The following is a 15,075-nucleotide window of genomic DNA, read 5'->3' as shown; positions in this document are numbered from 1 at the left end:
CCAAGCCTCTTCAGCACTGTGCTGCATGTCAGCTTCTGTCCTTTGGCCTCAAGCCCACGGGCTCCATCCATGTGCCCATAGTCATGGAAGCATCCACACAGAGTTTGCATTGCTCAGCTCCAGCTGCAGAGCCAAGAGGGGAGCACACAGTGCCCAGGGTCCTGGCAAGCCTCCATGGGGCCCATCAGTGGAGGAGGGGAGGATGGAGTGCTCTATGAACCAGCTCAGAATTGGCTTGAACACACATCCTAAAATACTTTATTTCATTTAAATCATTAAAAAAAAAAAAAAATGGTGGAGAGGGACTTCAGATGGTCATCCAGTCTCAGCACCAAAAGGGAGAATCAAATACACCTGTGACAGCCCAGAGCTGTGTCCCAGCCTGTCTCTAAAGACCTTCCATGCCAAACTCCCCCCCCCCCCCCGACCTGGGCAACCTCTGCTCTTCTCTCTGCAGTAAAACCACCTCGATGCCTAACCTGAATTTCTGCAGTTTGTCCACTACTTCTCATCATGCTTACAATGGGCTAGGAGAACACTTGCATGTGCTGTCAGGCTGCTCCCCTCAGCCATCCCTTTTGAAGCTAATCCTTCACCATGCAACTCATCCAACCCTGCCAACTCACAGACCCTGAGCCCTGCCTGAAGGACTGATGGCCTGGCCTCTGGGACACTGGTTAGGAGCAGGCTCTGCTGGAAGGGCTGGGGGTCAGCACAGGGAGCAGTGCTCCAGCAGAAGCTGCAGCCATGCCAAGTAGAGCCAAAGGTGGTGCAGGCCATGCTTCTGTTTATTAACTCAGTGTGGCATTTGCCTCCTTCTTCCAAACAGCAACACGACACAGCTGAACAACATTTGGTTATGATTCATTAACCATTAAGTAGAATCATTGACTATAAGTAGAATTATATCCTACTTTTCCTATTTCTCCAGATAGATCTCCTATCCAGATAAATGTCCTAGGTGAGGCACATGCAGTTTTGTGCTGTATCAAAGCACTATAAACCTGTTTCATTGTCCGAATCACCAACCAAGACACTGACACTCACCCTGTAATGTGGGTTTTTCACCTTAGAGCCAAGTGCTGCTGTTTAAATGTTCCTCTCTCAAATTGCTACTAACCAGAGAGTGCTTTTCCATCATAAGCACACACACACGATGTGTAAATACAGTATGATCTACTGCAGAGTAATATTTTTTGGAGCTGTCTGGCACTCCCAGCTGGGGCTAGGCTCAGGACACTTGCTACCAGCTGCTTATTTGGTCTCTCCACCTCAGCAGTGGGTCAATGCAATGTACACATACCAGGAATGCTTAACCTGCTTGCAGCCCCTAGAGTCCCTGCTAATGCTTACCCTAGTGAGCTGGCATTGCCACCTTCCTCTCTCAAAAGCCTTGCCTGTGCACTTCCCAGTTGTTGACATTCTAGGACTTTGCAAACTGGCTCCAAGCCATGGGTTCATCTAGCCTGTGCTGCTGTTGCAGGCAGCATCCAGCTGAGCCTTAAGTACACTGCTACAGAAAAACAAAACAAAAAAAAAAACCACAAAACCAAACCAAACCAAAACAAAAAAAATCCACCCTTCAGGAGACACTTTTCCTGACCCCCAGAAGGGAGATTCCAAGGAAAATGCATCTGCTCAGCTCCTCTCGGGACCCAGCTCTCAGGCTCAGCCCAAATTACCTCCCAGGGCAGCAGTACACATCCATCCATTGCAGGGCTCAAAGTAGCAGCTGCTCAGAGCAGCAGGAGTGCTGCTGCCTTGCTGTGCAGGAGGGTTTAGGAGAGAGCTGGTGCTGTTTTCCTTCCACACAGGAAGATCCATGTTGAACAAGCAGGTCTCTTGTGCCTTCTATGAACATACAAATGTGTGCTCACCTTTGGTGAATGTTAAGGATTTGTCTGTTTTTAAATAGCTATATTAAATATCCGTTTCCTTTGTATATGGCATCCTTTTAGATGGGCTTCATTGCATATCTTCACGGTATATACAGAACACCATATTTTATATATTATATATCACTTGTATGTACACATTTACAAACCTTCAAAAATATATTGCACTTATATACAATATAGCTTCATCTGATGAGAGTTCACACAGTTACTAAGGCGAGTTCTTCATAAGCAAGGCAGTTTTACATTCCCCCCAAATGACACAGGTGATTTCAGTCTGCCCTGTTCAAGAGTAAACATTATAAAGACTATTGTCCAACCTGCACGCAAGTCCTACCAGTATCAATTAGTAGTTTTGCAGCTCTACATAGCAGTAAACAGTCCAATAAAATGGTATTAGCTGATAATGGGCTCAAACCTGGTTACTGAATAGATAAATAAGATACCACCACTCTAAAAGGCCACCTTCCAGGAGCTGCCCCTCCTGTATTTACTAGTGTTTTATACATGCTCTCTATTTAATCACTGATCTTTGCTCGCTCATTTCATATGCAAATAAGGTCACCAGCATTAGTGTTCTTTGGAAAGAACAGAAACACAAACATACTAAGCTAAAACACTTCTCTGCTCCCCAGAACAAGTCAACACCTGGCTTTCTTCTGGAGAATGCAATTAGTGTTTTGCCCAGTATCCTAAATTATGGGAAAATGTTCATTTGAGACCTTTGTTTAAAATCCAGAGGATCCATGATCTTAGATCTCAGTGAGAGTGAGCTTGTAAGATCCTCCAACTTCTTCAATCTGCAACTGGAAGGTATCTTCATTAGAATAGTGTTTCACAATGTTATCATCCATGTTGACCAGAATTCTGGAAAAAAATTAAAATAAAGTCAGGGACATTATTACAGTTCTAAATGCCAAAGGCAGCAAAGGTGCTCTCAAATCCCAGTGAGCCCAGCCTGTCCGCAGGTAACGCAAGATCCCTGCTTGCCTGTCTCTGATCCATGGCTTCCTATAGCAGATCTGAGTGTTCTTACCCAAACCTGCCACCAAGACTTGTATCCATGCTTTGAGGATCTGAACAACAGGGTTAGCTCTGTCTCCTGGACCAGGGAAGGAAACAGATCTCAGAAGTGGCAGAAATCCTTCTTAAGCTGCAGACACTTGGGCATCCCTAGGGCTTTGAAGTGCTCTGACAGCTATAAAGAATCAGTACAAAATCCTACAGAGCTTGCAGAAAATAAACTACTAGTGCTGGGCTGCTTCTAGTCAATATCTGTGTGTTTGTGTGTGTTTACACACATGTGTATGCGAGCATGCAGATTCACACACAAAATGGTCATCAGCAATAGTTTAGGTACTATCAATTCAAAACTTCTGTAGTTTTTCTGCTGTGGTAATTCTGCTCTGAAAGCACAGCCCCTGAAACTACATTCCAAAGGTGATGGAAGTGTATTTTTCTGGCCAGAGGGGCTTTGGGTAAGGGGCAAAGACACTAAAATGGCTTTAGAGGGGAAAAAAAATTAAAAGGAAAAACAAAAGCAAACGTGTTCAGGAACTTGATTATTTATGTTACAAAATAAAAGGGTTCTGGAGTGTGGCTTCTGTGGGGAACAGATAATTCATAAACTACGATTTCTTCAATTTAATCAACAAAAAGACAATCACATTTAGTAATTGTAGCAAAAAATAGATACAGTGAGTACAGCTCACCACTAGAGCAATTCAACATGGGTTGAAGTAAGTTCTTTGCCACTGGAAGTCTTTAATAATCTGAACTCTTCATCTGACATGATCAGCTCTGGTTCAAATAGCAATTAACTCTGCTCCTGTGACATGTATTTACCCAGGAAGTTAGACTGCATATTTCTATAGGACTCTTCTAGTCTTTTTTCTCTATTAATGACACTGGAAGAGGATTAGTACATTGCATGCACATGTGCACATCCAGAAATGGCAGCTGCATGCATGCAGTGCATGAATTATAAAGCAGATTTGAAAAAAAATACAGGTTTGAAAAAAGGGGTTCATTCTCAGTTGTTGCAGAGGTATATACTCACCCTTTTTTACATTTTTTGAAGATTTTTCCTATTTTATCGAAAGGAACCTCATACTTGTCAGATATCTAGAACAAAGAAAGCAAGTGTTGGTGAAACTGGTATGGACATTGTCTTCTGCTTACTACTTTAAAGAAAGGAAGAAAAAAAGGTCTGTGGATGAAAACAACTGCTCTGCCCTATAAAGGCAATGCTAAATCTTGGACTCTTGGATCTACATTCTTCCTAGCATATCAAAAAACAGTTTTAAATTCAGTGTCAAATGGATAAGGTGAGAACTAGTGATCACAGCAGCTGGTACAGGAGAGTGAAAACCTCTGCTGCTACGGACACGAGCTAATCAGAAATGCCCCTCTGACCCAGCAGAGTGACCTCAGTGTGAAGCACAGCCACCAGAGGACTTCATTGTAAAAACCTCTAGAAAGTCATGAGGTCAATAACCTAAGCCTGATTTACTTTGGCAAATTGCTCTGTCAGACTGCCAGCAAGTACCAAACCAATACACCATTTCAGAATGCAAAACACAGGGGGTTTCCTCCAAGCTACAGTTGTGACCTCTGGGTTCCTTGCTTTAAGAAGTTCAAGCAAAACAACAAAGGCACAGCTTTGCTTCAGGACTGCAGAGTAAGACAATTTCATAGCCTTCACTCTTCCATTAGCCCCCCCACCATATCCAACCTGCCAGTGCTGGCAAAATTCCACAGCTAGGAAGAGAGAGCTTCAGGTTACAGAACCATCTCTGGTCCCAAAGCTAAAGGCAAGACGTAGTTTTACAGCCCCAAAGCCTCCATCTTCTGGTCATTGAAGAGGCATTAGACACAGAAAGCAGCTAGAAACGTCAGTTTTGAGCTCATGCCAAACGTTACACCATTCCTTGGAGTTAAGCTCTGTATTTTCTTTCCAGCACTGAAGCAGCAGGGGCAGTGAAAGGCTATTTGGAAGTACCAGAGAGCAATTTCATGCACATGTGCACAAATACATAAGTTCTCAAGCACACTGAAGAACTGGAACTTGGAGCTTTTCATAAGCAGTTTACAAAAGGGAGGGGAGGCCACCAAAGAAAGAATGAAATAAACTCCAGCCACTAAAGTTCTGGAAAACACTCAGTTTTCTAATCTAAAGACCCTCTGTGATGTGAGGGAGGGACATCCACAGTAGGAGTTTGTTGACCATTTTTTGATGCAGCTAAGTGAAGGTCTACACAGCCTCTTCTGCAGTTTGGCCAAAGCAGAGCCTGCAAAAGAAGTGACCCTGGAAGGAGCTCTCTCCAGCAGCAGCTGTGATGTTAGGACCCTCTCAGGTTTCCAGTTATCAAGCTTGACACTGGATTCTTAGGAAGGGTAAGGAACACCTTCTTACACCCAGATTCCACAGATGTGAGGTAAGACTCTTAAAAGGGAAGGTTCCTGAAGTCCTTCATAATAAATTAAAGCATTACTTGCAGTATTTGCTGCATTCTTGAAAAAAAGAAAAACAGCCTTGCACTTTTCCAGAAGAGTAGGAGTGTGGGGACACAAGCTGCCACTGAGACTCTAGCTCCTCTGACTGTCCAGTGTGTAAGGACAGGACAGCAAGGGTCTGCAGTCACTTTTTCCCAAACTGAAGGCAAGGTCTCTAAAGCAGCCTCACTACTTACCGCTTCCATCAAACCTTTCAGAGATGGTGTCTTTAACATGAGTGCATCAAAGACTTCCTCTGACTCTTTTCGGACATACAGCAACACTGAAAAGAAATCAGAGAGAGAGTTTACTGCATAATTGTTCCTCAAAAAAGATCTCTATATGATAGTGGCCAAGTACAAAGAAATGTACACTGAATATCTCATTAAGAGATACACATATTCACATATTAAGACTTCATCAAAACCATGCATAGCTAGATTAGCTCAAAACACACTCTTTGCACACTGAAACACTGCATGTTCAAACATCCTTATTGTAAAATATTTTTCAATTGTTCTGTTTGCTATCTTCTCTATTATATAAAAAAGTTATATTTGAAAGTTATATTTCAAATATAGGAAGGTGAATCACAAAGCACACAGCTTTGAGACTCTTGGGTATTCATATCTCACAGGTCATCTGCCATAAGAGTTTGCTAAGTAAAATTATCTGACAGATGCTACCACAGCAGGTGAAACCGTCCGGGTCACCTCCTCATTATAAAATTATTTATTTGTACAGCTTTCTGCTCCTCCTACACTGTCTCATCTCTCTTCCTACCCCTTGCCATGTTTCAGCACTACTCATACCACCCCAGCTGACACACTGCTGGCTCAGTGTCCTGCTAGAAGGGGAACAAAAGAATAAGAAACCTCTTTAGGTAAGCATCCCTAGCGTTCTGAAGCTACCAAAGAGTCATTACATGTAACATCAGCTTCATTAAAAACTGCAGTAAGACTGAGGAATTAGCCATGAGAGCAAGAAGGCTTGGACTTTAACAGCTTTGCTGTCTTTGATCCATCTTCTAATGACTAGGTACTGCAGCCTGGATTGTTTACAAGAGTTCATCAGCCACAGCCTTGACACACCCAGAACATGGAACAATTACTGGCATATCTAAGCTGAACAAGGTGAATTCAGGACAGCTCAGCACCCTGATGGCTTTCCTCTGCTAAAGGCCGTTTTAAAAAAGGAGGGCTGTAGATTTAAAAAAAAAAAATAAAGATGAAGACAGCACACACACTCTCAGTTACAGCACAGGTCAGATGGATGCACCAGCCAAAGGAGAGAGATTCCCATGGGTCTCCTCTTATGGCATACAGCAACAAGAATATTTCCTTTCATAAAATCCATCCTTCTCTTCTAGTTTACCCAGACTACAGAAGTGCAGCCCCATTAAGGTCAGACTTGCCAGACTTAATCTTTGCCCCATCACAAGTTTAATCCTCCCCTTTTAATCCCTTAAGCTTTGTCGTAGTCCTTCCACACACGACTCAGACCAGTAATCCTCTACACCCTCTTCAAGGAGACTTCTGGGCTTCTACAGCAACATTCAATCCCACATCAAATTGCAAGGTTGACAACAGGTTAAAAATAAGCAGAGTATTCTCTCAGTTTAGTTGTCAGCAGTGACCAGCCTGTTTTCCAGCACCATGAAAATACAACAGTTTTATACTCAGAACCGGTTTTGGCATTCATTGCTTAAAGTCCAAAAAGATTTCCAAATTGCCTTGTAGCCACAAATTCTCTCCCGAGGTCCACCAAGGAGACTGGCAAGCTTCTCAGCTCCTCTCAACCTTTTTTCTTACAGGCTGAGGGCCAGTTAAGTGTCTAAGTTGTCAGAAAAAACAGACATTCTGACACTGTAAGGGATTTGTGGAGCTGAACTGCATCCTGATATGCGAACTCTTTCTACTACTACTCAAAACCCAAAAAATCAGGTTAAAGTATACTCCAAAATAAATTAAAACAAGTCCTTAACCTCAGTTGCATCTCTATAATGATGGAGAAATACTCCAATAATTAATTCTCTGAAACAAGTAAATATCACCTCTTTTTGGTTCTTCTATCCTGGCCATCTTATTCGGAGTAGCAATGAAGTCCTCTTCACCCATATAGGCTCCTCTCTTCAGGTTGGAGCTGTCATTGACAAGGCATAAAAGTTAGCAGTGGTGCAATTACAGAACCCCTCTGTCTGAGGGAAAGACTGCAGTTGGCTGAAGTAACACAGCTCTTACCTTTCACCTTCCATTTCTTCTGAAGCGACAGGAAGGACCTTTTAAAACAAAGAAGAGATTTTCTTTACATATGCAGAAAGGCACACACTGAATTAGCTAGCTAGTGAGAACCTCATGTGGTGTGCAGTCCTCAGAAAGCACTGCAAAGGGCTCTGAATGCTACAAAACAAAGCTGAATAAGGGGAAAACCATTAGCTGGGATAATATGGTCTTGTCAGCAAGGATCTCTCAGTCCCTTCAAGTGCTATCTGTTGGCAGTGACTCAGCAATTGTGTTCAAGAGCCACTGGCATGGAACAACAACCCTGCTGCATCTAGCATGAGCAATGTCCAACAGGTATCAAGGGAAAGGAAAGGAAAGCCCTGAGCCCACAGCTCAAACTGCAAGGAATAGCCTCACCCACCCAACTCAACCATCACATCAGGATAGGACAAAGAAAACCAAGCCAGTTGAGAAGGGAGCCAGCTACAAATATATTACTAGAAGAAAGAAGCAATAAAAATTTGCCTTCATTTTAATATACAAATAATACTTGTGCTTAGGGTTGTGAAAATATTAACCAGAACTAGAATTAATTTCCTCTTATTTTCAACCCTGTATCAAACAATATGTTGTCTCAATCTTCCAAAGCCAGTATCATCTTTCCCTCCTTTCATAATGAGAAATTAGAGGATCTCAAATGAGAGACAGGACTATACAGGAGCTAACCAGCTTTCTATATGGACTGGCAGAGTCTTCTGAAAGAGTTCAGCACAAGACCCTACATAGTAAAACATGGGGATTAGACAGCCTTTAGGGTGCTGGTTTATTCTCCACTGCTGCTAGGAGCTTAGGCAACCCTTTTAAAAAGTAAGGATTTGATTCTGTTAGAGCATGCCAGAACTCCCAGCACATGAAAGCTCCAAGATTCTGAAACTTGGTTGCACTCTTAATTTTTTCCCATCCAGTTTCCTGTCAGCTGGGACTTTCCAGGAACACTGAGGCAGGGCACCCTGGCAGCAGATCACAGAGCTGACACTTGCCAGTTCCACAGAAGAGCTTTTCACCCTGCAGCAGAGGGCTGGAGGAGCCCAAGGTCTACAGCAGCACAGCAGGAACCCAGCAGACTATCCAAGAGAGAGGCAGCCTGCAGTTCATTCAGTGAACTCTTGGCTGCAGATGCTGAAGAAAACATCCTTTCAGGTTCATGTTAACTGGAGTTCACAGAAAAGCAATTTAATCAGAAAAACATCCTGAGTTAACTCCAAACAACGCACTTGCAAAGCAACATTTCTTGCTCATGTGAGACTCAGCTAGCAGGAGTTTACAGGATCAGAGCAGATGGTCTGTCATTTTATACATATATACATTACACACAGCAACCCAAGTTTTTTGCCGATACATCCCCCATAGCCTCTTCATGCCTACACCCATAAGCTTTACTTACATGAGCACCACGCTGCAGGTTTGCAAAATGAACATCAGGAATAAAAAGGACTGGCTGAGTGTCTAAGTCCATGAATGGCTTGAAGACAGTGATGTCTGTACGTTTGTGTGAGGGAAGCATGGGCACTTTGACATCAGAAACTGCAGAGACATGAAACATTGAAATAAAGGATGGTGAAAACACTGACAGGGCTGTTGCTTTCCTCTATCACTGAAGAGGCACATATGCTGCTGAACAAGGGCACTCCGTAGTTAGGGTCAAAGGGAGAAGATCCTATAGCAGAGGAGTTTGAACCTTTCAGAAAAGGGACTGGATCCTGAGGAAATAATTCATTTCACAGGGGAACAGAAGTCTGCTCCATCTATCTATAAGTGGGCTGCTTGACTTTGTTTGGATATTAAACTGGGCTGGAGAATGGTCTGACCACTCACTCCAGCAGAAAAGACCTATGTCCCAAGTAAGCCATCCAAACAGAGGGAAAAAGTTAGTCCAGTTCCTACATTCTCTCTATCCATTCCCTCAAATGTTGCTGGATTTCCTGTATCAGGAAGGCAGAAACCTATAACCCAGGTAGTTCCAGTTGGGAGCCTCTCAAAGAGAGGCTGTACCACAGAAGCACTATGACACTGCAGAGGTGGTATGAATACTATTTCTTGCAAGATGAGGCAGTCAGAGTTACACATCCAGCCCACAATTTCAATTTTCATGTATTTGTTCATCTCACTGTTAATCCTGGTCACCCCAAGCTGCCAGAGCCCAGATGAAATCTTCCCCTCATTTTACCATGTGGAAACATTTTGATTTTGTGTCAAACCAACCGCAGAGAAACACTTCACTCCTCACCTCCTAGTGGAAAATAGACTTTTCCTTTTTTCCTTAGAGAAATTATGAAAAAAAAATTTGTACAGAACCAACAAGCTATTTCTATTGATAAATCTATGCACATATGGTATTTGGGATCTTGGACGTGTGTATAACAGCTTACAGCTTAAAGCAATCAAAAACTTACCAGACAAGAACTAAACAGTTCTTTCCAGGAAAGGACAGTACTTTCCAGGAAAATAAAGGTCACATCAGACTAATCCCAAGCCTAGGAAATTCACACTGTAAAGCAGCTTTTGTAAAATTCTAAGATCCTGGAAATCAGTATTGCAACTGTTTGCACTTTCCAACCATTGTGCAAAGTGCTGCATACAGTAATCTTTTGAGAGTTGTTTGGGCTGTGTTTGTGAAATGCTAAACCTACCTGTTTGTTCCCCCTCAAGTAGATCATGAAAAAACAAAACCCCAGCCCTTTCTGCAACTGCCTGTGAGCAAATGGGTTCCCCCATGGCATTATCTTCTTCCAAAGCTGCTCCAGCAGCTTGTACCTGCTGTGTCAGGAAAATCCTGCCCAGCAAGCGTGAGGTACATGCTTGTTAAACCAGTTGGGCTGTTAACAGAGCTTGGCTCTGAGCAGAGCCAGGGAGAGCACACGTCTGTCCCGTGCAAAGCAAGAACAGGGAGACACATTTTCCTCTAAGCAGCTCTGCTGGCAAATAGTCATCCAAACAGAGGATCTGCTGAAGTCACCTGCAGCAGTTAAAGCAAGATGCTCAGCAGGAAGAAATTCCACAGCCTCTACACACTACAGCTGCTGAGGCCTGGGCAGAAACAACCTCTATTCAAATTATTTACTAGGGATCACTTAACTACAAAAGAGCGAGTGCAGGGCTGGGAGGCTGAAGGCTCAGTCCCAAGGCTACCACCACACCTTGCTGAACAGTTGCAGACACATTGAAGTTAAAGATTAAGTTTAGATCAGGCTGGAAATATTTGGAACATTAAGAACATATTAAGAACACCTCAGTTCTTTCTGCAGCTCAGGGTCTCCAGCAGTGCCCCAAAATCACACCCTCACCCTGTAATCTGAACTGCTAAAAGTCACACTTTATTGAATGCATAGCAGGACCCTGCTTTGGACATAAAAATTGACTTAGGATATTTCTACTACACAAGTTATTGTTAACCAAAAGATCTAATATTTAAAATACTCATAGAATAATTTCTACTTACAGGCATTCAACTGAGAGCTGGGGTCAGTGCACTTGCCTTTTCTCTTGCTTTGTTTCCGCTCTTCATCCCTGATCTTCCTCTCTGCTCCCTGTCAGACAAGAGATTAAGGTGAGAGAGAGATGGTTCAGTTAGGGATTTTTGTTTTGTTTTTCAGTTGCAGAGACAGGAACACAAATTCTTGCAGAGCTGTGTCTGTGGAGGTCAGGTCTACAGTACCTGAGCTGCGGGTTTACCAGAGCATGGAAACTTTGAGATCTGTTTGCTTTTGAGTCCTGTGATCTAATGAAATCCAACAGTAATATCCAAGATGCAATTAGGTGCTTTCCTTTCAAGTCAGACAGGGATATGATCCGACGAAAGATACCCAAGAGATAACATATATATGTATGTTTAAAACAATAAAAACTTGCAGGTTCCCTCAGTCTCAAAGTTCACCACTGAATCCTGATCTATGGAAGTCATGCCACTCCTGGATCATGAAGTGCAAGCCACCTTCCTGCACTTTGCACACAGAGGCAGCAGGAGTCAAATCAGCCTTCGCTGCACTCAAGCTGAAGACATTCAGCATTTTAAGGCAGGCATTACACCTCTTTTTAATCAGGGACAGGCTGTGAAGGAATTGACATATATCTAACTGGATTCATGCCTACATGGTTCCTGGGCCTTCAAACCACGCAGCAGTGGGTAGATAGCCATATTTTCTGCAAGGTGCAGACAGCTGTGACAGAGAGTAAGAGAAGGAAGGAAGAAGGGGTGCACTGGAATCATGTTCATTCTCCACCTCTACCCTGACCTCCAATATAACTGTGGGTTAGGGCAGGGATATCGCCCTGCATAAGGTGATAAACCCACAGCAGATCCTCAACACTCAGTCCTGGAGCAATTACCAGATCACTGGGAAACCCTCCTTCCAAAGCAGGGTAAAAGTTAACAGTTCTCTGGCCCCAGGAAACCATTATTTCTCGTTGTCACTCCTGCAAAACTGCCAAGACACACCCACAGCCTTGCACAGTGCTGGGGGAAGACTCATTTGCAGAGCTATGTCAAAAAGCACCTGGCAATGGGGTGGGAAACGGTGCCCAACAGTGCAACACAGCACTGGATGAGGGAAACAGCCCTCCTGAGCTCCCAGTAAATCAATATCCCATAGGTGACAGGATGCTTATGCCTGCTAGGTAGCAGTTGGCATGTCTGTACTACCAATAAAAAGGAAAATTAGCCCAGAAGTTTGTTGAGCATTAACATCATCTAGCAGTAGGGAAACAAGAAGCTTCAGGCAACTGCTTTGAAAATTTGCTAATGAAGACAAAGGCATTGCCAGTTTTGCTTGACCCCTTAATAGCCACAACACCTCAGCTTGACAGCAGAAAGATCAGATTTGGCTCCAGACCTGCATTTTAACTTTTACATGGAAAAAAGTTCTGCTACTCAAACTCTGTGCTTACAGAACAGCAGCTGCTTCCTCTTGCTAACCCATCAAAAGCAAACATTTTGAGGAAACTTCTGCCTACCACTCCTGTACATACAAGGCAGAATTCTGTTGAAAAGTGAACTTGTTTCAGGCTACACAAAAAAGTTGTGTCTTGATAATAGGCTTTTCTGCCTTGCCAGGGGATATTGGCGACAGCCAGAATCAGATACTTTTGAAGAAAAGACACTGGTAATCCTGTATTCCACCAGTACTGAATAAATAAGCTTATTAGGAAGAAGTTCTTAGCTTCATTATCTAGAGAACTGCCTACAGTCTTAAAAGCAAAGATTTCACATTCCTGTCTATGTGTTAAAGGCTGAAGGGGTTTTTTGTTTTTGTTTTTTGAGGTTTTTTTTCTTGTGTTTGTTTTGTTCTGCTTTGAATTTCTTTGTTGTTCTTTCCTTCAAAGTTTCCAGTTGTGTAACAGACTCTTGGCTGAGAAGGGGAAATGGCATTTTGGGGAGAGCTGACATACCTCTCAGGGAGGAAGGTCATGTATTTGATATACAACAGAGGTGCAGGGAGTGGATGCAATGTCAGGTCACCACACACTGGGATCTGGATCCTTCATGACACTGTGGGACTCCCCACTTCCACACACAGGCAGAACATGGAAGGGGCATTGTAACTACATCACCTTTAAGGTCCCTTCCAACCCAAACCATTCTATGAGTTTATGATCCCATCAAAAGCTTTCCACAGCAGCACCATGAATCACTACAAGACTAACAGCAGGTCCCAGAGCACAACACCACCTACAGTCTCTGAAATCCTGTATTTCATCTTCCCCAAAATGGCTGCTTAATGAGGCACCATTTAAGCAGAGGTCATCTTTCTCTGGGACAGGTCACCCCCACCTCTGCACAGCCCAAAGATCACTGAGCCAAGCCTGGCCAAAGCTTGTGCTATAATGTGCCACAGGATGACACCATCACACCCATGCTGTTCCACATCTAATGCAGTCAGCACCAGATGAAAACCCAAGGTCATGGGTGCCTGCAGCCCCCCCTTTCTACAGGGGGAGTGCAAATGGGAGGACAGAAATGCTTGAAGAAACTTGGGTCTCAGAGGCAGGAGCCAAAGACCAGGAACAGTAACAAGCAGCTTTGCCTTCCACTCCAAGCATGAGAACCCTCCTCCTTTACTCCTTTCCCATGCTCAGGCCACCACACACCACTGACTAAACTGCTTGATCTTCCAAAGGGTGTCTATTGATTTGTACACACAAAGAGCAAGGGAGGAGAGGACTGCCATGCCAGTGTCTGGGTTCAAAGTCAGTTCAAGCATGCAATGCAAGCACAGCTTTAACAGACAAAGGAACAGAGGCCACCTAAACAGAGCTGTCCCTGTTAGATAGCCTCAGCATCCTCCTGTTGTGTTGGTTTTTCCAACAGACCTCTACAGACTTGGCTCTCCACAAAGAAAATGTGGGTAACAGCACTTCCACAGGTAAGAGGACAAACACATTAAGGACTGCACTAGTGTGGATAGAGTAGTAACAATGATCCTATAAACCTACAAGACCAACTGGCTGATCACCTGAAAGCCAGAAGCAAAGAAAATGCATGGGTTTTGAAATACCAGTGTTCTTACTGGAGAAGCTGGGGTCTAAGAGTCAGTACCTGCAGTGGTTAAGGACACAGGAGCACAGTCCAAGCTCCTCAAACAAGCATCTGAGTGGAGCTGGTTTCAATGTGCTGACAGTCACTATTCAGCTTGTTGACCCAGCTCTCATTGCCAAACCCAGCCTGAATCTGAGAGGCAGCAAACTTCAACAGCATTTCTATGAACATGAACTGCAGAACCTTCAGGTACCAACCTCACACTGGCTGCACACTCACTAAACAAATAACAATTAGATTAAATACAGAGAATATTTTCTCCTTCTCTCCCTCCCCTTTTAATTCAGGTCCAATTTGCAAAGTATCTGGAGGAATAAAGCAGGAGAAAAGGTCAAAATCTCAAAGGAAGATATACTGGCATTACTGCACCACTGGAATTCCTGAAATTGATGCTGTATCTCCTGAAATTTATGCTGTAGACTGAAATAAGCTATGTACTGGAAACTCCTCTAGCCTTTCATTAACCACTCTGTCATACTAGCAGTGGGGCTGAAGCCTGTCAGTATTATCTCAGTGTCAGTAACTGACAGGGCAACTTATGAGTAAAAGATCCCCCCTTCCCCACAGCAAGGCTGTACTCGCTGGTCTTGCAGAAAATAAAGGCTGATGGCACACAAGACCCACAGCTCATGGAAGAGCTGAAGTTACACACCTGCCTCCGTCTCATTTCATTCAAAGCAATCAAAAGAAGGACTGGGAAAATCCAGGAATCATTTACCCCTCTGAGAAGGAGCTTGCTCACTCTGGAAATAGCAAGATTGCACACTACTTGCTCTGGTCTTTGAAAAGACTATTCAGGCAGGAACAGATTACAAAGAGTGTGAAATGTCTTTTCTTTGCAAATTCAGTTAGGCGTTTACAGCTGCTTTCA

General features: G+C 43.5%; 1 protein-coding gene across 1 annotated transcript in view; it reads right to left on the bottom strand.

The window, feature by feature from the left end:
• Positions 1-1,789: 1,789 nt before the first annotated feature.
• GRHL1 (grainyhead like transcription factor 1) overlaps positions 1,790-15,075 on the bottom strand; it is a 39,053-nt gene continuing 25,767 nt past the window's right edge. Inside the window, exons 10-17 of the mRNA XM_030447759.1 lie at positions 11,148-11,199; positions 9,057-9,196; positions 7,631-7,668; positions 7,444-7,532; positions 5,588-5,673; positions 3,955-4,019; positions 2,618-2,762; positions 1,790-1,851 (exon numbers count right to left, since the gene is read on the bottom strand). Coding sequence (XP_030303619.1) covers positions 2,648-2,762; positions 3,955-4,019; positions 5,588-5,673; positions 7,444-7,532; positions 7,631-7,668; positions 9,057-9,196; positions 11,148-11,199 — 585 coding nt within the window. The 3' untranslated portion in view covers positions 1,790-1,851; positions 2,618-2,647. The remainder of the gene's footprint in view (positions 1,852-2,617; positions 2,763-3,954; positions 4,020-5,587; positions 5,674-7,443; positions 7,533-7,630; positions 7,669-9,056; positions 9,197-11,147; positions 11,200-15,075) is intronic.

The sequence above is a fragment of the Calypte anna genome, chromosome 3, assembly GCF_003957555.1.
Source record: "Calypte anna isolate BGI_N300 chromosome 3, bCalAnn1_v1.p, whole genome shotgun sequence".
Lineage (NCBI taxonomy): Eukaryota > Metazoa > Chordata > Aves > Apodiformes > Trochilidae > Calypte > Calypte anna.
The sequence above is the reverse complement of the archived record's forward strand: the minus strand, read 5'-3'. Positions and strand labels throughout refer to the sequence as shown.